This window comes from Labeo rohita, chromosome 19 (assembly GCF_022985175.1).
Source record: "Labeo rohita strain BAU-BD-2019 chromosome 19, IGBB_LRoh.1.0, whole genome shotgun sequence".
NCBI classification, from domain to species: Eukaryota; Metazoa; Chordata; class Actinopteri; order Cypriniformes; family Cyprinidae; genus Labeo; species Labeo rohita.
The window spans coordinates 30921959-30946703 of NC_066887.1; the positions used below are offsets into that span (position 1 = coordinate 30921959).

The 24745-nt window shown below is 34.6% G+C and overlaps 1 protein-coding gene across 1 annotated transcript; it reads right to left on the reverse strand.

Annotated features, from left to right (window-relative positions):
* Positions 1-135: 135 nt before the first annotated feature.
* LOC127181822 (uncharacterized) lies at positions 136-22496 on the reverse strand. Its single transcript, XM_051136775.1, has 9 exons — positions 22320-22496; positions 18634-18692; positions 16989-17009; positions 15773-16048; positions 14832-15134; positions 12382-12666; positions 12109-12287; positions 7501-7593; positions 136-5972 (listed from the first exon to the last, which is right to left on the reverse strand). Exons 2-9 carry the CDS (start codon positions 18677-18679, stop codon positions 5559-5561), a joined length of 1617 nt encoding a protein of 538 aa, XP_050992732.1. The 5' UTR covers positions 18680-18692; positions 22320-22496; the 3' UTR covers positions 136-5558.
* Between the last annotated feature and the right edge of the window lie 2249 nt (positions 22497-24745).

A 24745-nucleotide genomic window follows, 5' to 3' on the forward strand; every position in this document is an offset into this window, starting at 1 on the left:
AAGACAGAACGTTAGATTGAATACTTAGTATTTATCAAAATAAACTCTGAATAAAGAAATGAGAGATTCAATTTTATTTCTTTATATTAGTAGTAATTATGCATCTTTGAGAAAAGAAGACAAGAACACCAACCATGAGATTTTTCCAGTTTTATTTTCATCTTTCATTCAAGAGAGCAAATCAATGTTGAACTAAAGTTATGCTTGAACTATGAAGCCACATGTAATACTAAATTATCAAAGCAGCTAAAAACAAGATCCTCTGCACCATACTTTGCACATGACTGTGAAGTATTGTTAATATTCATGGTCTTATGGAAGTTTGTTATTTATCTGGCAAATACAGCAAATACTGAAATATGCTATAAAAATGCTATAAATGTTTTGCATGTTCACAATCTCAACTTTTCCAACATTGCGAAGATGAATAAAGCACTTTGAGAAACCTGTCTCCTGAGAAGTCTGGCATGTGAGCTAACAACAGATCAATTGAACAATGAAATCAGCATAAATCAATGAAGAAAGCACACACTCCTGAGCTTGTTTAATTATGTGACGCCAGCATCTGTGTAAACCTGAGCAGACTTACAGGATGGACTTATATTGCTACGGCTCCAATACCACCGAAAAACACCTTTTAGTCACTTTTCAGTTCGATAAGTGCATATTCTTATGATTTATCCAGCTCAAGCTAAAGTTCACTTCACCATACGCAAATGCAAATTTCAACACATTTAAAAGCAATGACCTTTGTAAATCTGAATTACACTGTGAGTGGTGAACGCATTTGTTCAAGTATAATCAAGCTAAAACTATATACAACTGACTAGACATGATTTCGTCCTATTGTAAGAAAAAGAAAATTATATCCATTTTTTCCTGATTAACCAGTTTTGATTTTGTTGTGCTCAGTTACGCCTGAGGATTGTAAATGTGTGCACCGCCTATGTTGTCTGTTCATGATTGTAAATTGCATAATCATAAATCTGACATCTGTTTTTTTTACCAAAATAAATCAAATTCAAAAACATTTCCATATCAGCTGCTAAAATAAAACACTGACATTAAGAATACTTCTCATCAGAGACAAAGTAATGCAATGAAATCTCATTTCTAACAGGCATCCTCTAGTTTAGCATGCTTCTGTAACGCTTTTAATTGCGTATATAGTAGCTCTATGACATCAGCGCATATATAGAGAGAGTATAATTAATTAATAGTGATAATAATCTCAGTGAAATATTTCTGGAGTTTTGCATTATCAAAATCATTCCCAAGTGCAAAGATTCAGTTAAAGCATGACAGTGCTAAAGCAGGGTTTCTGCAGGTTTTATGAAGGTACATTTATGAATATGGAAGTAATAAATTGAACTGAACACAATTTGTCAATATTTGTTCTCCAGGATGCTCACAATGAGTTGTATTAGCAACACTTCAAAGTTTGATAATACAACAGATTATTACTGTTTTTGGAAGTAACTTACTTTTAAACTGAATTAAGTAAAATTAAGTGCAAATTTCTAAAGATTCATAAATTAAGATATTTTACTTGAGAAGCAAATGATGCGAGATAAGTCTTGTTTTCTAGGAAAATAAAACTTAATTTAAAGGCAAAACATTGTTTCACATTTTTTTCCATATCAAGTAGATATATCTTGATTTAGATATTTTAACTGGAAAACAAGACAAAAATACTAAGAAAAATAACATTTTCTGCAGTGTGTGCAACATTAATGCTACTTTTTTGCAACATTTTTTGTGGAAGGGCAAGTTAAAACCTGCAGAATCCCTGTATAAAGGTTTCCTGTTTTTTTGTCATTCATCTCTTTAGAAGATATGTCTTATTTTAAGAAAAATGCATGAGAATCCAGCAATCATTGAATAGAAGGAGTATTGATCATTGACATGCAATATATCTATGTACAGAAGTGTGTGTGTATATTTGTTGCTCCTACCCTGTATGTGTGTGTGTGTATGTGTGTGTGTGGTCTTGTTTTTATACCTTGGTGGGGACCTGAACCTGAATACACAAAGACTCATGGGGACTCGTGTCACCATGGGGACCTAAATTGAGGTCCCCATGGGGAAACAAGCTTATAAATCATACAGAATGTGTTTTTTTTTTTTGAGAAAGTAAAAATGCAGAAAGTTTAGGGGTAGGGTTAGGGTAGGGGGAATAAAAAATACAGTGTGGACAGTATAAAAACCATTGCGTCTATGGAAAGTCCCCACAAGGATAATAAACCAGATGTGTGTGTGTGTGTGTGTGTGTGTGTGTGTGTGAGTATGTGAATGCATTCAGCCTCATTCATGAAACATGAGCAGAGCAAATGTGTGTAAATCAATCATAAATCCATTCATGCATAAAATGTTGCAGTGAGTTGAATATGAGCTTTGAATGTAAGAATGCTTTCAGTGGAGCAGTACCTTTTCAAATATACACCTTTGTGCTTTATTTACCCCTAAAGGTGCATATTGGTACCACATGAAAGAGTAATCTGTTTTTCTCGTGCTTTATAAATGAGGCCCAATGCTTTCGCACTAATATTGCTTCGTAAGGCCCAATAACTGCACATTTTATGTCATGTGACATGACAACAATTCTTAATGTATAATACAATATCTGGAGTGAAGCAATGGGAGTTTAAAATAATGCTAGCTAGTCAAAAATCTAGGGTTTGATTGTGAAATATGTCGATAGATATCAAGGCAATATAGAAAACTTTTTTTTTAACCTTTCATACAGTGCTTTAAAATTACAGTCAGTCTATCCATGTTCTGAATGCAGTTCAAGGGTTCAGTAAAAGCAATAATGGGTTCATTTAATTCACAATTTAACTATTATTTTAATTATTTTTTGAAAATCACTGTATTACCTGTAATTTAATTCACAACTTAGTGATTGTGCTTTTTTTGACACCCTTTTTTCTTTTTTTTTCTTTTTTTTTTTTTTTGCCATTTTCTCTCTGTTCGTCCTTTAGACATCAAAACATGAGGTAGCAATTTCACCAGCAGGCTAAAGCACGCCCTTGATGTAAGACCCCGTCCACTACAGCTAATTTTAATATTCCATCATAATCCTCTTCACACATCATTAACCTGCATAAACGCATTTATCCAGTAGAAACAAGTAGTGCTGTGAATACATTAAAAGAGAATTATAACATTAAAAGAGAAACTATACACTCTTAAAAATTAAGATTTTTGCAATAATAGCCATGTTTCCATCCAAACATGTAAATTTAACTTGTGTGCAAAATTGAAATATCGCATAAAACATCTGCGAATAAGCACCGTTTCCACCCAGCGAGTCAAAGAGAACAAAATCGCCACTTCCTGAAAACTGGTACTAAATATCACTATTCTTAGGAGAAGCCAGTGTATATAATAATTTTAATATATAATTAAAGCTGCAAGCAGCGTTGGAAGGGCCCTCGCACCCGGTGACTTTAGGAAAACAGCAAACAGTGGGCAATATGCATTTAAAAGTGGTAAATTTAGAAAGAATATGTCAAAGTCAAAATATGGTCATGGGCATGTGTTCAGGACAGGACTCATCAAACATGTGAATTTTGGTGCAGATCGGACATTGTATGCCTAAATGATCATATAAAAACTTATTTTTTAACATCACAAAGAAAAATTTAACATCACAAAGGGCTTTAGAATAGACTGATCAAATTTGGTATTGATCTGATTAAATCCCTAGGAGGAGTTTATTTAAATACAACATCTGAAAATGGCCAAAACACCACAAAACGTGACAAAAAAATTTTAAATAAATGACTTCCTGTTGAGTTTCAGACTTCGTAGCGAGGGACTTTTTTGTAGATATTGGTGTGTTACATGTGTCTACCGAATTTCATACGTGTATGTGAAAAATAGCTTGAGGGGCACTTTGTTGAAATTTTATAGGTGGCGCAAATGAACCATTTTGCCACACCCACATTAGATGTAAATTTTCACCACTTTTAGCATGTGTGCAAAGGTTCATGAGTTTTTGAGCATGTTTAGGCCCTAAAAATGCGATTCATTTTGGAGAAGAAGATGAAGAATCTGAGCAATTCCAATAGGGTTCTCGCACCACCAGTGCTTGGGCCCTAATAAAATACTTGCACCTTAGAGAGAGCAAAAGAAACACAACAAATGCGATCACTCCTTTCAGAGGTGGTTGCCTGCTGTTTAGGAATGCAATTGGTTGGTTTTTGGTGCGTGTAGAGGAATTTATTCGCAAAATGCATTTCCATCTCCTATTATTTGCATTAACCATTTTTTGCACAATTCAAAAACCACCAAAAATCTTGTTTCTAATGCGATACTTAAAAATGAGCATAAAAGCTATTCCTAATGGAACCATCAATCCCAATAAAGAATCTTAATTTTTAAGAGTGTATGGTATGAAAAGGTATTTGCGGTTATTAAATCTTACAAATTTTACAATGCTTCCAGTAAATTGTAGAAGCACAATAGCCATGTTTGAGCATGTTACAAATGGAAATATGGATGTTTTATGCCGACTCAATTGTACTGACAGAAGCGAGTCAAATGCAAATGACTCAGATCTGCATAATGAAACCATATTAGATATTATGAATATGGATATTGAATTTCCCTGTAATCATTTCCCTCTAAGCTCTCTTATTGCGAATCATTCCTCATGAATTAATGTCAATGTATGAGATTCTCAATGAGCACATTTCTACAAGCCACACACAGCTCTAACCTGCTAAAATATATTCAAATGAGTAGGAATAAAGGATCGTATGAGAAGCGCTAGAAAAGAGATCACCGGAAAGGCCCGGGTTGTGGAGACACCCCAGCAGAATCAGCACCTGAAACTGCTGAGACAAGCCATTCCTTCAGAGGAGTTCCTCTGAACCAGGGCCAAAACCCTCTGCCACAGCTGATCCTATTTACAGTGGTAAGCCACCGTATCGGATACCTGTCATCCACGCCGTCCTGATTCATCAAGGTGTTTAGATTACCATTGGCAAGGATTATCACTAAAGCACTCTTCAAAGCCGGCGGTGACCGCGGATGGTCAAAAGGAGTTTGCCAGTGAGATGCATTCGGGTTGATCTTGAACTTTGATTCAGAAATGAAGAAATTCCCAAAATTTGGCATTTTGTAGATGCAGTGCAATCTGCTTCAGATGTTGTGTGAAGCATCCTTGGAGTTTCAGGCAGTTTGACTCTCTCGTAAAGTTCTAGTTCTAGTTGCATTGCTTAGTAAAATTAAAAAAGTATTAAGTGTCTTAAGATGTGTTTTTCTTCTTCACATGCACTACATCTAGCACTTGGCTTTAAACTAGTCAAGAACTCCTCAGTAATTTAAAGGCATGCATAGTGCAGGACTGTTTTCATTTTTTGTGTGCGGGAATTTTGTCGTCTCTTGTTCTTTTATTCTTCTAGGATCAGGGCTTTTGCTTGTTCGACAAACCGTTAAGCATCAGATCAGTCCGAGCAAGATGAAGTGTCATTTTAGACATCAAACGGTGAGACATGGCGAATGAGAAGTGGCCACACTGGTTAGTGTGACTCCATTTAACTTTGAAGTGCTCAGGTTGTGGTTCCATTACTTGCATCCGGTGCTTTCTCAGAATGCGGCGAAGCATCTTTGCTCATTTTTGCATCCAGATCATTCACTTTGGTCGTTTCCTCAGGCGTGGTCGCGCCGATTAAGTCGCCATCGATCTGAGCCTCAGATTTGGGCTGGGTTGCGGGGCTGGCGCTCAGAATGGAATCAGGGGTGCGAGTGGCACTGTGGTCGCCCTCAGAAATGGCCGGCGGGACGGCAGCGAGAGTGTCCGGCTCAAGCAGGAGCTTTTGAGAGGTGAGATAGTCGGGTAAGTCTGTGTCGCTGTCTAGAGGGAGTGCGGACGAGTTGAATTCCACGCCTGAGTCGTTCATATCCATGCAGTTCTTCTCAGATTGGAGGGCCTGGTACTGACCTGGTTTTGATACTTCAAGTCCCTAAGAGTTAAAGCAGAACCAAGTATTGTAAGATCCTGACCAAAAAATCCTGTTCATTCAAAATGAAAATTCTCCTCATTATCTACAAGTTATATATACTTTGCTTTTACTTTTTGCTTTTATGTTGCTGGGGGGTTTTTAACACTGACTCGTCATTTCTACGGAAGGGATGTGCCTGTATGCATGTTTCATATGCAATACATAATCTGAGAATATTTGTTTCCCATTTGAGTTCATTTAAAAGTATTAAAATTAATATTTTTCATGTCTGTAAGGCAAGTATACACAGAGTTTTGAAGTTTTGCGCTCAAGTTCACAGAGACCGAGACGACAGAAAGCGCATTCTGTTTGCTTTCATTATTTTACAAAAGTGCAACGTTTTGTTGGTATTCTGAGTGTGCACAAATAAACGTAGAGTCTTTACAGATTTGAAACATACATTACTTTCATCAGTATGACCAAAATGATGGAGTATTTTTAAGAGCAAGTGACCGCACCGCCACCTCCATCTGTAATGCAGTAAGCATGCTACCATTCAGCTTCTTGAATACACTTGAATAGCGCATATTTTTCGAGGTTAGCATTAGATTGAGTGACCATGTAAAGTTGCTACTACTTACATATTTCAGATAATAAGCCATATTTGAGGTCGATGAATGATAGATAAGCGTTTGTATGTCCTACCCAGACTGGGCGACTTCACCACTTTGTGTGGAATTTTTTTTCAGCAACTAATCAACTAATAAAATTTGGTTGACCAAGCCTCTTCTCATCAATTAATAGTTAGTCGACTTTTAGGGATCAGTCCTAGAATCAAATATGTTGCTATTAATTGAGCTGAATTAAATTCAGTCAAATTGAATTTGTATTTTTGGACTGAACTTTGACCAACTGTTGCACAAACAACAATTTCAAAAATTTTGATAGAAATAACAGCATACAGGTTTGTTATTTTAGTGTTTTTTTTATATATTATTTATTGCTTTCAATCTGATTAATCGTGATTAATCACATCCAAAATAAAAGTTTGTGTATACATAACATATGTGTGTGTACTGTGTATATGTATATAAACGTACACACACATACGTGAATATATTTAAATACATGTACAATTTATTTGTAGTTATGTATAATATAAGTCATATACAAATATGAACATACAGTATATATATATATATATCATATACACATACATATCATATATCAAAACTTTAATTTTTGATTAGTAATATGCATTGCTAAGACCTTAATTTGGACAACTTTAAAGGTGATTTTCTCAATATTTAGATTTTTTTGCACCCTCAGATTCCAGATTTTCAAATGGTTGGCCAAATATTGTCCCAATTAAAAAAAAAAAAAAAAATCCTTAAGACTGGTTTTGTAGACTTTACAATTAATTTTTATGTTTAGTTACAAATAATATCCTTGATATGCAATGATGGTGAATTTTCATTTTAGGGTGAACTGTCCCTTTAAAATCATGTTGACGCAAACTAACATCATAGGGGAAAACAAAATCGCCTACTTTGATCTCAACTTCTGTGCTCTCGGTGTTGTTCTCCCAAGTGGACTGCACGATGGACTCCTCTGTGAATCTAGTATAAGCATCATGAACCACCTGAAAAACATCATTACACACATGTGAATCAGCACACTGTGCTGTGGATGGGCTCACAATAATAGAAAACTCATAGCAAGGGCTTTTTCACACTACAGCTTGTGGGTTGTTGGGTGTGAAATCTGTTTTCAAACTCGCGCACGAGTCTACTTGGGCAACTGATACACGTTTTGCAGTAGTAGAGTGAATTTATCCTTTTGACAGTTCTCTCAATATGAAACAGTGGCCCCATTTACCTTATAATGCATCAATCATTTCTGTTTGCCTGCAGACATTGCCTCTGGCAAGTATCTTACATTCATTGCTACTCTTGATATGACAGATGCGAGTGACGTTAAAATCTGCTAGTGAAAATCAAAGGGACTAAAATATGACTGTTATGAGCTGTTATAGCACCAGTGGCAAACATCTGTTTCTGGTGATGCAAAGCCAAATAATGCAATATTTTTAAAATGTGCAAAATGAACTCAGGTTCAGAGCAACCAATCAAACCGAGTGTGAAAACAGCTTGAGAAATCAGCAGATTCAGAATAAATATTCTGCACATGGAATATACTGTATACTGTAACATTGTGAAACCTGGATGCTGCAAAGGGCACTATATCCGAATAATTGTGATGAAGTCAGCATATTGTTGTGCTTTTAAAACACAACAACGCTGCTCATCAATGTCTGTGTCTGGCCCTTCACAGTGTCACAAAACATATACAGTATGAGCATATAGTATAACCCAGAGGCACACTTACCCATAAGGCTTTGAGGGTAAACAACGACGTCACAGACAGACACATGGACAACATGAATTTTACTGGGTTGGCAAATGATTAATTGCTAGAGTCTAGTGGCTATATTCAGAATAGCATACTAGCATACTACTTTTACTATGGTTTTTTGTATAGTGTGTAGTAGGCTTGACATGGTGTTATGGAAGCCTGTTTTCACCACTGAATAAAAAATAAAAAAAAGGTATTTACAACCTTTTCAATTCTGAGTTTTTCTCACAAATGTGAGTTTGTATCAAGCAGTTCAGCGAAAAAAGTCGAACTTGTATTTGCAAGAAAATAGTCAGAATTGCAAGTTTTTATCTCAATGAGTTTGTGACTAATGATTAATTAAATGCATTAAAAGCCAAATGTTTTTACAGATGGTATCAAAATTACACAGGCAACACAGCATGAGCGCTGACAGAATATGTCACCTTTCATTTTACAACAACAGCTGCGCAAGGGGCACCACAAAAGTCAGCAGATTATAATCCAGTTATACAACATACATCTTAATTGTGTAAAATAATAATAAAGTGAATCAGCAAAGAAATCAGTCTAGTCGCACTTAGAAGCTACAAGCAATATCAGAATGAACAACAACATCAATTTAAACTGATTCCAATTTATTTTACTTTTTAAGTTACATTTTTAGATAACATAAGCAAGTAAGTAATTAAATACATAAATGTAAGATGTTTATAAATAATAAAATGTAGGATGTAAATTATATAATTTATTATTAAGACCATTATCAGAATGACTAAACGCTTGGTTAAACAAACAGTTGAACCTGATTGCACTTATTTTTACTTATTTAACCTGATTTCACATTTTATTTATTTATTTATTTATTTTTTTCTGTTACTTTAATTTTTTAAAGTATTTTAGCTTACATACATTCATGAATAAAAATGAAAAATTAAGATAATTAAACTGTGGCTGAACACACAATTTGAAACTGACTGCACTAATTTTTTAGTTAATAAATAAATACATACGGGAATTAACCAGGGCTTGTGGCAAAAATGCCACCAAAGTGAACAACAATGCCCCATAAATTCAAGACAAAGGGGCAAAAAATGCCCTTGCACAATTAAACAATGTATTACGGCTGTCGCGATTGAAATAAAATGTGAAAATAAACAAAAAGTGTCAATTTGCGAAATTACATTCAGATTTGCTCACATTGCATCAGATTGTTTTTGTGCACTGTTTTGTGCAGCGTTAAGCCTTATAACCAATCAAACGTGTTTCTGTTGAACTTAGGGATGCAAAATTAAAACGTTTTAGATTGTTTTCTATATCGATGTTACTAATCATGAGGTATTCCAACATAAAGACCAGTAATCTACAATAATGATCCTCTACTTGTATTTAGATACAATTTTAAACAGTCTATTGTTATTGACAACAGTTTAAAATATTCTTTCAAATAACTGGATAAATTTAAGTATTTGACATTAAAGACAACATAAGGCTTTTATAATAAGGTGATTATAAAAATTGCCTTCACAAATGTGAAAAATGCCCATGAAAATCAATTAATTAAATTTAAGATGTATATAAATAATTCAAAGGTAAGATGTAATAATATATAACTATAATAAAAATGTGTTATCAAGACCATTATCAGGCGACCAAACACTTGAAGTGGTTGTTTTGGTAAAAAAAAACAAAAAAAAAAACAACAACTTTAACCTGAACCTGAATTATTTTCAATGCAATTTCAGCATAAACAGAAAACAGTCAGTTTGAAATCAAGCTTGTGTTTTTTTGTGCAACAAAAATCATCCCACAGCTCCACCTAACATCCATCCAGTGCTATTACCGTTATACCGGGTTTAAACTTGTTATGAAAATGTCAAATTATCTAAATTACGTCATCCTCACATAGCAAAACAAGTGAGAAGTGTGCAAATTTTCTGTCCCTTAGTTCATTATTTGATTGGTCTACCAACATAAATATGCAGTTTAAATATAAAAAACAAAGTGTACTATGTAGTATGCTGGTATGCCATTCCGAACATCTATTCTGTATCTAATTCACAAAGTTAAAACATGAAATGTGAAAGAAAAATGCTTAATTACACAATAAGCAAGTGTTCGAAATAATTCTATCATTAAAAATCATTAAAATATATAAATGTATAAATGACTCTATTAATCACTGCCAACCATATGTACACATTCACACAGCAGCATATAAACAGCACACATATACACACATACACATAGATTCATATTTACCTCTCCATTTATTGCATATGTGCATGTGTGTTGAAGCACGGCGGAAGCTTTAACACACAGGTGTATGTACCTTTATACCTATTTATATTAAGAGTTCAAACTAGGATCAGTGCAATACACCTGAAGTTACTCATCTCAGGAGGTCTGAGAGGAAAACGAAAGGAATCATGGACAGATACACAGTCACTAGGAGTGACAGAAGGCCTTTGGGACCCCTGTTGCGCTACCACAACACCAATACAGATTCATCAGCTTAGCACTATAAGAAAATACGACACCAGAACGCAAAGCTCTCTCACCCAGCAGGAACTCCGTCGGACGATCCTTAGGGGGGAGAAATGCAACGCAGATGAAGAATTAAGCTAACCACCACAAAACCTCTTTCAAATAAATGTGTTTGGGGCGAAACGCACTGAATACAAACATTTAATCTCACTTTACACTCCAACACAAAACAGTCAGATTATATTTGTATTGTCTGATGGGTGATAATAGATAACTGGCATGAGTAGATTGCTTTGCTGTTGAAAAAGGGACGAGTTTACAAGGTTTTGAAACAAAAGGGGATGTTTTCTTGACGATACAGCAACATGCTACCAGCCATTTTGGTAAAAAGAGGGTAAAACAGGCTATAAATTACCCAGAAATAGTTAAAAATTAATAGTTAAAATAATAAATAATTGAAAGGGGTTCATCGGTATCAAGTATCATCAAAGAAAATAAACAAAGACGAGACATAAACACACAGACATATTTTTAACAAAGTTCAATCACATTATATAATCAAAACCTACACCACTGTTCAAAAATGTTGTGTTCAGTAAGATTTTATGTTTTTGAAACACCTTTTGCTCACTAAGCCTGCATTTATTTGATCAAAAATATTATGAAATATTAAACTTTAAAAGAACTGTTTTCTATTTTAATACATTTTAAAATGTAATTTATTTTTGTGATCAAAGCTGAATTTTCAGCATCATTACTCCAGTCTTTAGTGTCACATGATCCTTCAGAAATCATTCTAATATTTGCTGCACAAGAAACATTTATTATTATCAGTGTTGAAAATAGTTGTGCTGCTTAATATTTTTGTGGAAACCAAGATATTCTTTAATCAATAAAAAGTTCAAAAGAACAGCATTTATGTCACTTATGTCACACATGCCTCAGATTCAAAAACCTAGCGAAAATGACGGGTATTTTGCATTAAAAAAAAAAAAAAAAAAAAAAAACTTTTGCGAACTAGTCCTAGGTACTTCACCCGATCGGAACCAAATCAGTGCAGGAAGATTCTGTGGAGAATGAATATCAATAATTATCCAAAAATATTTTTTCAAAATATTCAGTCTTGCTAAATAATATGTAATGTGCTTGAACCCCTGCTTGCAGCTTAATTTTTAAAAACTTACTGAACTCAAACTTTTTAAGAGTAGTGTATTTCACAACCTTCAAAATATAAACTATACTTCTGGGGTGTCAGAAGTCAAAAGATTGTTTTTACCTGTCTGAACGCCTCTCCGTCGCCCTTGCCAGCCTGTTGAGCGATTAGGGTGATCTTACGTGCTCTTTCCGCCCGACGGTGAACCTTGATCAGACAGGACAGTAGACACACCAACAGCAGAAACGCCAGCAGAGACAACAAGGAGATGATTGCCACGTACAGCTGTGGCAGCTTATAGGCTGTTATGAGAGAAAAGAGGATCATGGGTACAGAAAACAGACCTCAATGTGTAAGTCTGATCCAAACTGAATCAACAGTAGCTTCTTTACTTACGCTCCACATGAAGGTAGACATCAGCTATGCGGAAGCCGGAATAGTCCATCACTCGAAAGATACCCATGTCACTGACTTTGACCTTCTTTAGGTAGAACATTGATCCTTCCACAGACGCTCGACCATCAAAAGAGTCGATAGGTATCGTCAGCTCCCCCTGGTCCAGGATGAGTCGTTCCTTGCGCTCAGTGTCTGGCATGTAGACCATTTTGACTTTGGTGTGGTCCACATAAAGCTTGATCTCCAGGGTTTCACCATAATTCAAGTGCTTAAAGAGCTGGTGGTCTGTGATTACAAGCATAGATCAATACAACAGAACAAAGTTACAAATAAAATAAAGTCAGTAGTATTCAGGTACAGAAATGTAAAATTAAGTGCAAAATAACACTGCATACTGTATAAATAATAATAATAATAATAATAATAATAAAAAGATTCATCTTTATCAAAGCTGTGTGTTGTTGTTTGATTAGCATTAATGACAGCAGCAGGTATTTATAGGCTGCTGTCCCTTTAAGACCTAATGCACAGATCAATATAATGATAAACATTCAATTTCTCAGCTGTTTTTGTTCACTTAAGACAAACCGACTGCCTTTTCCTGAATAATTGTTGAGATGGGTATTTTGTTGTAATTTTTTGTATGTGTACCTGTTCAAACGCATGGAGATGCAAAAGAGTATTCAGTTCGGTGTTTATGAGTAATGAATCAAGTTGTCTTTCACATCTTCTTGTGCTTTAAAATTGATTGAGTGTATAAACACATATAAATGGTAACAGGATTTGTACAGATACCGTAAAACGAAATTCCAGGATTTTCAAGGACTTTTCAAGCACTACTTCTTTGATTTTCAAGGGCTTTAATCAGAGATCTCACTTATGTCTTCTATTTCAAATAGTAAAAAAAGAGAAGTATATAAATAAAAATGGCAAAAAATAAAGTGAAGCACATGTAAAGTATTAATACTAAAGTATTACAAAGTATACTACAATTTTACTAAAATAAGTAAAGCAATTTTACTAAAATAACTAAAATTTAGTAAAACCACAGTTAATTTTCTTAAGGGATTTGTATTTGTGTATACTTTCTTTTTTTTTGTTTTGTTTTTATAACTGCACTGCCTTAATGCTTTGATGTTTTCTACTGAAAAAAAAAGAAAAAAGAAAAGAAATATGAAAAAAAAAAAAGATTCGCAAAATCGCTCCGATATCCTGATATGATACAAATGATTCTCAATCCACGGTACAAAGTTCTGATTTAAGTCAAATGATTTGCGATACATAATTTGAAGTCCCTATCTAAATCAAATTATTTGCAATACGCAAAGTTCCAATATAAAACAAATAATTTGCGATCCGCGATCCAATTGGAGTGCTTTGTTTTAACTGATTCAGAGTTTTGAAACACTCCTATTATTCGTTTCACCTATCATTACATGCTTTTTAAAATTGCTACAATCGATGTTGAAATCCAAAACTGAATAGCTCTTTTAATTTGAAACAAATTATTCATAATCTGCGTTCCGATTGAAGCACTTCAAAACAGTGAGTCATTTTACAACGCAATGGTTTAACTGATTTGAAGTTTCGAAAAGCTCTGTTTCACCCATCACTACGTGCTTTTTAAAATCGTTACAAGCAATGTTGAAATTCGAAAATGAATGGCTCTTTTAATTTGATCTGGTTTTTACTAGTGAATCGCTTGAAATGAATGTTCGAAGTCACGAGTTTGACTCAGTCGGACTGTTCCAGTGTAAATGACAATTGATTTGGTTCATCTGTTCCTCTTTTCACATCTTCAGCCATGTTTACTCGACACTGTCAGTACTACTACTTCCTTAGATTGATTGTTTTCTAACATTAAGTGAAATAAGTGAAAAAGGTTTGATGTTTTTTTAATTCTGTTAATTTTGAGTGAAAAGATATTTGTGTACTGACAAAATTAAACACTTATTTAGATACATTGTCTTTCAATAATTCAAGCACTTTTCAAGTACCTCTTCAGGAATATTGCTATTTTCAGGGCTTTTGGCATTGAATTGCAAAAATCAAGTATTTTAAGCACTTTAAGCATCTTGTACGTACCCTGTGATAAACTTTGACACTATTATGGTTAAACTTTGCAATTAATCCGCAGATCACATGCATGTCAAACCACTGGGCCTGGTCCGTATGGATCACAGATCAACCACAATCCACGTAACCCCTAGTTTTTCCTAAGTGGACAGGTTTTGGTCAGAATAATCTGCAATGTGGACCAAAATGACTTTTTTTTCTTATTATGTCTACTTAGTCCTAATTTTGGTTCCTTTATTCACTCTTTCCTTCTTCACTTCCTCTTCCAGATCCCCCTTTGTAATTTTACATTATTAGTGACTTAAGACTTTGACACATTATTCACTGCTTTGTCTTTAGTAAAATGCTGAAACCGACTCCTCATATCGTTTCACCTTTCACATTGAGGCAGGCCCTCATTCGGACTTTTTGATCACTGTCAATGACAGTGTAGCTGCCCTCATCGGTCCCTGTAACCAAATGGAGGTTGACCCTCTTCTCGCCCACAGTGAGCCGGTGCTCGTATTCTTGCGCTGGGATGCCCGTCTGGTTGAGAATCACCACTGGTGGTTCCTCTGTGGTCTGGTTAACTGGAGTCTGAGCTGCAGGCCTGAACTCAAGGGTGTACGGACCAATCGAAGGGTTGATCGGGATGTGATATGTCTCTCCATATTTCACCACAGTCTCTAATGCGCAGTCTAGAAGAAAAACAGAATTGAAGTACATTAAAGCTAGGGTAGGCAGTTTCTGTGCTACTAGTGTCATCTAGCGGCATTACGAAAATAAAGCCTGTTTTCAAACAACCAATGCTGACTGTGCTGCTTTTGTTGTCTACACACAGAAACAAAAGTATGAATGAATCTGTGTACTTTTAATTGTGATTCAATAAATAAATATAAAACATATATACATATTTGTTTCTTGAACAGCAAATCAGCATATTAGAATGATTTCTGAAGGATCATGTGACAATGAAGACTGGAATAATGATGCTGAAAATTTAGCTTTGCATCACAGGAATAAATTGCATTTTAAATATATTCAGATAGAAAACAGTTACTTTAAATTGTAATAATATTTCACAATATTACTGTTTTAACTGTATTTTTGATTAAACAAATGTAGCTTTGGTGAGCATAAGACTAAATTCTAAAACATTTATTATATATATATATATATATATATATACACTATATAATATTATATTATATTATATTATATATATATATATATATATATATATATATTCATATGTAGTGACCATATAGCATATAGGAATAGCTTTTCATCATCTTAACAAAAGCATGTACTTATATAATGGTATTGTAGCTTATACCTCTAACAATGAGAATGATCCTTTTGACATCACTTGGGGCCGCAGAATTCTTCACCACATATGTGCCCTCATCCTCCTCGCCCACATCCTCCAGGATCAAATGGCTAATGTGAGCGTTCAATTTGGCTCTTGAGTCCAGAATTTTCCCGTCTCGCAGGAGAACCCGCTCTAACACCGGATCCACCCTCGGCTTGAACAACACCTCTGTTGTTTCTAAAGCCGGCACAGGAATATGAATGTCCTCACTGAAGAAAGCAGTGCGGTGTTCATCTTTAGCTGCAGAGTAAAGAGAAAGACAGATGTTTTATACGTGAAAGAAGTCCTTTATATATATATATAAATATATAAATAAAAGATAGAAAAGCTGTCCTTTAATTAAGTTGCTTTGTACTTAAAGGATTGGTTCTCTTCCAGCATAAACATTTCCTGATAATTTGCCCACCACTATGTCATCCAGGATGTTGATGTCTTTTTTATTTCTTCAGTCGAAAAGAAATTAAGGTTTATGAGGAAAATATTCCAGGATTTTTCTCCTTATAGTGGACTTCAATGATGGCCAATGGGTTAAAGCTCCAAATTACAGTTTCAATGCAGCTTCAAAGGGCTTTACACAATCCCAGCTGAGGAATAAGAGTCTTATCTAGCAAAACTTCTAAAATAAACTTTCATTTTCTAAAATAAATAAAAATGTATATACTTTTTTAACCACAAATGCTCATCTTGCAATAGCTCTGCAATGCTCATACGCAGCTTAATGCATCACACTAAAAAGGTCACATGTGGTTAGTTCTTCATCTGTGCATTTCAGTTAAAAAGGTAGGGTAGGGCAAAAAACTCCACGTCATTTTCTTCTCTGTTTTACCTTTTTTTACTTTTTTTACACATTCGCTTTGTAAATGCTGGGTTGGTACATCATGCATGACCTTTCCGTGACGACGCACTTTTAATACTTTTAATGTATATATAAAAATTTTTTAGAAAATGACCAATCATTTCGGTAGATAAGAGCCTTATTCCTCATCTTGGATCATGTAGAGCCCTTTGAAGCTGCATTGAAACTGCAATTTGGACCTTTGTGTTTGAAGAACATTTTTGTGGAATTGAAAGGTCCCATGGAACCACAGATCAATAAGAACCACAGACTAATACAGATCCTTTATTTTTAAAAATGTTTATAATAGTGTAAAAATGATTATAATAATTGAAGAGGCATTACCTTTAATGGTTGATGACCAAACTGTAAAAAAAACAATGGAAAAGGTAAATACAAGTGCAATAGAGGCAAACAAAACATTTTTAGTCCAAATATCTAGGTGTTGTCTTCATTAATACAGGCTACAATACACAGAAATACACTAAAATGATAAATTAAAGTACAACAACACAAATCCCTAAGTGACTTTCATGGGTTTCTACACATTTTCCATTATAAAATTCCATACTTTTCCAGACTCAAACCAAACCTTCCAAACCTCTGTAGATTGTCAGGCCATGTTTAACATAAATGGTGCAAAGAGCATTATTTTCAGCTTCATATTTGGTATAGCACACTCATCTGTTAATATTTTTATTTTCTCAGGAGTTTATTCATTGTTTTTTTCTAAGTGACAACATACAGAGCCCCTAAAACACACACACACACACACAGACTTTTGCACACACACACAAGAAACGTTTTTGTACCCTCGAGAAATTATTCACATGCACATAAAGCTCTACAATTTCTAGTTTTATATATACTATAAACCATTTCCTTTGTTCATCAATGCCATCTTACTATGAGAGCATGTCATATCAATTAATAGAGATTACTTGCTCAAAATTTGGCTTTTCTTATAGTACCTCTAATATCAAGGCCTAACATCCAATTTAACACATCCTCTGTGGCTGCGAAGAGACAATGACATGAAATAGCCTGATATCACAATATAGTTGTGTGCATTGTCCTGTTTGCCAAGTTCAAGGGATATTAAAAACACCGGTACTGTAAAAAAAGTGTTCATATTTCAAGGCCTTAAATTCCGCTTCATCACATACTCCGTGGCAGCCAAAAAACCACACCGCGAAATGGGTTGATGGCACAATAGGTGGCTCAGTGTGCATCATCCTGTTTGCAACCTGTAAGTTTAATGCTTTTTTATGTGCACACGAAAGTCTGTATATTTTTTAGTTTTGCAAAGATCCCGATTAGTGATGCAGCACTGGTTAACAGTAAATGCTACTTAACAACTTATAATGTCCAGAACGGCACTGGCAATATGAGAATGTGTTTTGCTCAAGTGGCAGATCACGTTTCTAGAAGATCAAATTCAGCTTATCTATATGACTGACGAAAAATTGCAGCGGATTTGCCCTTATAGCTCTAACAAATTGAATCCCTTTAGACTTGGGAATCAGCAGTTATGAAGGATGAAGGAGAATAACAAGGAGATAAGTCACCCCCTTTTAATTTATGTATATACACACACACATATATAACTTGATATAACTCAAAAGACTAACTCAAATGAGCATTTGCTGCTTTTAAAAGCACCAATGGTCTGAATATACAGGCTCTAAAAATATATGCTTTTTTGCTGACAACAAAAATACACCTAAGAGTTAATAGTGAATGAGTTTTATCGGGGGAAAGAGTGCGCAGGTTTTCCTTCTCTGCAGCACTAACAATATGAAAGGACTATTAGGAATGCTGCCATGTCAAACCGCCAACTATGCACTTTCAGTGCAACATCTTATGATAAATTATGTTGCAAATTTTGCCCTTGTGAAATAAACCAATTAAAAAAACTATGCAAATGAAAAGCTATGTCTGCTATTTGTTAAACTACTATTATAGAAATGTTTAGGAATATGACAGTTACCTGAGCACAGAAGGGTGCTAATGACTGCCACACAAGTAATGCCCATTTTAGCTGGATATCTGTGCAGAAAAAGCAGTAAACAGTGAACAGTAAAACACAACATGAACAATCAAAACTCATATCTGAGAAGCACAGGTAAGTAGCACAGGAATATTTGTAGCAATAGCCAAGAAATAGTGTATGGGTCAAAATGATTGATTTTTCCTACCATAAATATATCCAAATGTACTTTTTTGATTAGTAATATGCATTGCTAAGAACTTAATTTGGACAACTTTAAAGGCAATTTTCTCAATATTTTTTTTTTTTTTTCGGACCCTCAGATTTTAGATTTTCAAATAGTTGTATTTCATCCTATCCTAACAAACCATACATCAATGGAAAGCTTATTCAGCTTTCAGAATGACCTAATATGGCACATAAAATGCACCATTTTTAATTAATTTAATAAATATGTTCTTTTAATTATATTGGTCTCCTTTTAAAATGAAACCAAATGTTATGAATTCATACAAGATGACAAGACTTAAAAGATTCTTGTCATAGTAAAATAGCATAGTTATATAACTGAAAGCCTAATTCTGAATCATTAATGCCAAATGAATCCTCCCACGTACATCAAAAGAGACCAAAATATTGCTCTAAGTCAAACTGTACAGCATCCTGACAGTCTGATCTCTTTAAGATACTGTAGATATGACTAAGGAAGCTTATCGGATGTCTGTCTTAAACAGAAGCTTTGTAATGAACACTAACCATAATAGCATGACATCCAGTTTCTGGCAGGACGGCTTGCCCAGACCAGACTGAAACCAACTGACAATGGCATTTCTGCCAAAACCCCAAGAAATTCAGAGCTCAAATCTGTCTCTCTCACCCTCCCTCGTAAGGTTTTAAGGTTTACCTTTCATAGACATCTCAACTGATAGGTTGAGGCTAATACTTTTTAGTAATAGAATTTAAAAATGTGTTCACAAAACAATCATTTCACTCACTAGAAAGTTATTGTTCATAAACCTATTTTTGACCCTAGACCACAAAACCAGTCATAAGGGTACATTTTTGGAAATTGAGATTTATAAATCATCTGAAAGCTAAATAAATAAGCTTTCCACTGATAATAGGACAATATTTGGCTGAGATACGACAGTTTGAAAATCTAGAATCTAAGAGTGCAAAAAAATCAAAATATTGAGAAAATCGCCTTTAAAGTTCTTAGCAATGCATATTACTAATCACAAATTAAGTTTTGATATAGTGGAAGTGGAAATATGGTTTAAAAGTATGCTTTTGCTCTTCCTCCTATTCCATTCCAACCCTTCTTCATCGCCCCCAATCTGCCAAAGAAAGACACTTCTGTTTTACAAATCGGCGTTATCTGGAAGGCTTCGGCTGATTTCATTTGAAGACAATTTAAGATCGGCTTTGCTCGGATGTTGTCGTTAATGTCCGGAAAATTTCTCTCATCAAAGAGCAAAGTGGGTTACAAAGAGCAATCGCGTTTATATAAAGCCTATATTACTGGAAAATCTGTAGCTCGTGGCAAAATAAATACATAATAAGAAAAATAAAACTACCGTTAAAAGAGTTCATCATGGCATTACTGTAAATAACGCAATATACTCTAATAAATACAATGCAAAAAAAGAAACTTATAAAACCATACATAGCAGTCCGTCTGTGTTTCTCATTCAGTATTATTTTTATTTGCTTGAGCTTATTCCCTTTATTAAATAAAGCAATGGTAATCAGACTAACCCAAAACCCAGCCTTGTGCTAAAGAATTCATTTTTGTTCTATAAACATTTATATTTTTATTATGCTTCTTTAAAGGGATTTGCATTGATTTTTTGTCCATACATAGATATAAATATACTCTTTTTTATGCTTTTTCTATCAACTGGGTTTTGAATGTTAAGCATCATTGCTATTGTGAATACTTGACATTAGTGATCTGGACAAACACTAAAAACTAATGCTAATTAAATGTCTTATCCTTTGTTTGACATACTCTTAAAAAACATTCTTTATTGCCATTTAAAGGGATTGTTCATCCAAACATTTCAACATCATTTACTTACTGGTGCACCAAATTAAGTTTTGATATATTTATGGTAGGAAATGTATAAAATATCTTCATGGGACATGATCTTTATGTAATATCCTACTGATTTTTGCCATAAAAAAAATCAATTTTGACCCATACAATGGCTACTGCTGGAAATATACCCTACTTATGGCTGGTTTTGTGGTTCAGGGTCGCATTTATTGTCCCAAAATGGTTTGAGAGAGGGATAAAGAGAGAAAGAGACAATCTGCTTTGTTCTAGTCCTTTGCCAAAGTAATCTTTGGCCTCATACTGAATCAAAACCGAGCGCCTCAGCGTGAAAAAAAAGAAATGCATCTGCTCCACTTCCACTTGATTAACAGTCGATTTCAGAATCATAACACTGCATATTTATTAGCAAACCTTTTTGGTTTATAAATGCACTTAAATTCTCATCTTAAATAGCGTAAGACTAACATTAGTTAAAAAATAATGAAACAAATGTAGGGTGAAGTGAAGCTAATGACTGACTGACTGTTCATAGCGCTTTTTTAAATCGCTGACTCAGACGGTGATTCAGAGTGGCACCAATTAAACGAACAATTAATCCATCTTTCATAAAGGATTAAGTCTGTATATAGATGAAAATTCGCTGTCGCGTCGAGAATGACAGGGTTAACAGCATATATCCACGGTTTTCAGTCGTGAGGCAACGTTGCGCTTTAGCCGCCTTTTTTCGTTCCGTATTAACCACTAGCCTGCTGATGCGACAAGGGTGTGTCGCAATGCTCTGCTGGAAGAACTGTCCCACCAAAAAGACCCCGAGGACCCCATTTACCCCGAAATGAATTTGGAGATTAAAATCTACACACATTACCATTCATTCGTGTTTTCACACACACATATAAACTTAAATAAAGCAGATTATGCAGGCTTCAGAAATGAGAAATGAGAGCACGCATAATAAAACGTGACGTCTTGTTTAGCGAGACAATGAACAGACATTCAAATACCGTAATGAAAACTGTCTGTCTGTTGTATTGTGTGCGTTGCGAAATATTGTGGTTATGTACCGTAGCGCTCAGCGACGTGGCGTTAATAAAGTCACGAGTATTCACTAGCCTTAGAGAGCAGTATGTCATAGGTAGACAGTATTTGATGTCCCATTCAGGAGGAAGCTGCATCAATCGACTGTGAATTATGAATCAATATTTTCTCGTGTTACGAATACGACCACTTCAACTGCACTGACAGGCTGCCTACAGCCATTCTGTAGGAATTTGATTTATAATAAGTAATAAGAATTAACACTTTCATGTCCGTATAAACCTAAACACTGCGTTTAAAAGCCTACAGCTGTCTAACAATTGTCCCTAAATGCTTTACCTCTTCATGCAGTTCTGCATTTATTATAACGGAGGTATTAACATTGTAAAGACGTCCCGACGCGAACTGTTTCTTGCCTCACGTTATCAATAGAAACGCCCTAAATCATCTGTTAATAATTCTATATCTGTATCTGAGAATAAAGTTAAAATGCAGTAAAAGACCAGACTGCATCACTTAACCCATTTTTTCCTGTTGTCTTGTGAAAAAGCATCCAAAACTGGTAAATCTTATAAAGAAGTGCTGTAATTACCTTTGTATACGAAATCCAAATCAGCATTGGCACGCTAAACGTAGAAATATGGTTTAAAAGTATGCTTTTGCTCTTCCTCCTATTTTCCAACCCTTCTTCATCGCCCCCAATCTGCCAAAGAAAGACACTTCTGTTTTACAAATCGGCGTTATCTGGAAGGCTTCGGCTGATTTCGTTTTGAAGACAATTTAAGATCGGCTTTGCTCGGATGTTGTCGTTAATGTCCGGGAAGTTTCTCTCACCATGTGGGTTACAAAGAGTAATCGCGTTTATATAAAGCCTATATTACTGGAAAATCTGTAGCTCGTGGCAAAATAAATACATAATAAGAAAAATAAAACTACCGTTAAAAGAGTTCATCATGGCATACTGTAAATAACGCAATATACTGTAATAAATATAATGCAAAAAAATAAACTTATAATACCATACATAGCAGTCAGTCTGTGTTTCTTATTCAGTATTATTTTTATTTGCTTGTGCTTATTCCCTTTATTAAATAAAGCAATGGTAATCAGACTAACCCAAAACCCAGCCTTGTGCTAAAGAATTCATTTTTGTTCTATAAACATATGTATTTTTATTGTGCTTCTTTAAAGGGATTTGCATTGATTTTTTTGTCTATACATAGATATAAATATACTCTTTTTATGCTTTTTCTATCAGCTGGGTTTTGAATGTTATGCATCATTACTATTGTGCATACTTGACATTAGTGATCTGGACAAACACTAAAAACTAATGCTAATTAAATGTCTTATCCTTCGTTTGACATACTCTTAAAAAACATTTATTGCCATTTAAAGGGATTGTTCATCCAAACATTTCAACATCATTTACTTACTAAATCAGGCTAAATGATTATGCTTATGTTATAATAAGTAATGATAACAGATTTTTTTTGATAATCTTCTGAGCACAGAACAGATATCAATTTGTTACTTTCAAAGATGCACACAGAATGGTCAGGATGACTTGAATTAGGTTCCTAAACCCTTACAAACCACTAGACAGAAGTAAAGGAACAATTAATGGTAGTAGAGCAGTACTTGACTAATTGATTAAAACTGTTGCATTAAGGATGTATTTTTGTAGGCCAACCTGGAAGTTCACCCTAGTTCCCTCAACAAAATGGCATTATCAACTGGCAACTTAAAGACAAGTAAAAGCTTTATATATTAAAAAAAAAAAAAAAAAAAAAAATCACAAGGGGGTATTACTGATGGTCCCTTTCGAGTGGGAACCAGACTGTAAAAAAAAAAAAAAAGAGGATTGATAACATCTGTACTTCCTTCCACTATAGAAAAGTTAAGCCAAAAAAGCTCAATATGGCTGTTGTCATCTGCTGAGGCAATTTTTGTTAAAGACAGCATGTTTCTAAGGCATTAGTAGTACTAATAAATATATTAGGAATATAACAGGTGAAACAGCTATTCATAAAAAAGTTTTGTGGACCAATATTCAGAAATATAAATTGGAATAAAGCTTGGAGTATTTGTGAAACATAGTCTACTGTTGAAATAATAAAGTAAACAAGGTTACATTTGACATGGTATATATCCAGGCAAATGTGTGCTACAGAGATATAATTTAGATTTTAGATTCCCACAAACCCAAACTCACAATCATGACACCACACCCCGCTTTTACAGCATCAAATAACTAAAAGCAGGGGGCTTTCTGGTTGAACCGGACAGAAGATGGCGGCATTAGAGAAACGCTCCCGATGAAAAGCTGATGAAGACAGTGAACGACGAGGGCAGAAAAATGAGATCAAGATGGCGATGCTAAAATATCAGGTCCCTTTCTACAAAAGCACTTTTTGTAAATGATATGATCACTGATCATAACCTAGATGTGCTCTGTTTGACAGAAACCGGGCTAAAACCAGAGGATTACATTATTTTAAACGAGTCTGCCCCACTCAAGATTACTGTTATAAACATGAGCCGCGTCTAAAAGGTAAAGGGGGAGGTGTTTCTACAATTTGTAGCAATATTTTCAGCATATCTCAAACAAGCTTCGAATACAACTCATTTGAAGTAATGGTGCTTCATATTACATTATCCAGAAAAACAAGTGTTAATGATAAATCCCCTGTGATGGCTACTGTATAGACCAATTTGGAGTAGACATCACAGTGACGTCACTTGCAGCTGTGCGTGCATAGTGGTTGCAAAAAAAAAAACACTGGTAACAAGTGGAGGTAAACGGGTAAAATCCATGGAATAAGAGATTTTTTTTTTGTGCCTTTTAATGTCAAAATCAGAATGCAAATCATTTTTATAGAATACTGTTGTCAAAGACGCAATTTGAAGCTAAAGGCAGACATTTAAATGGACATACTATGGATGAAAACTGCTATGAATACTCTACTTTTAAAGCAGTGTATTTAAGTGTATTTCCCATTATAATCAGGTGTCAAT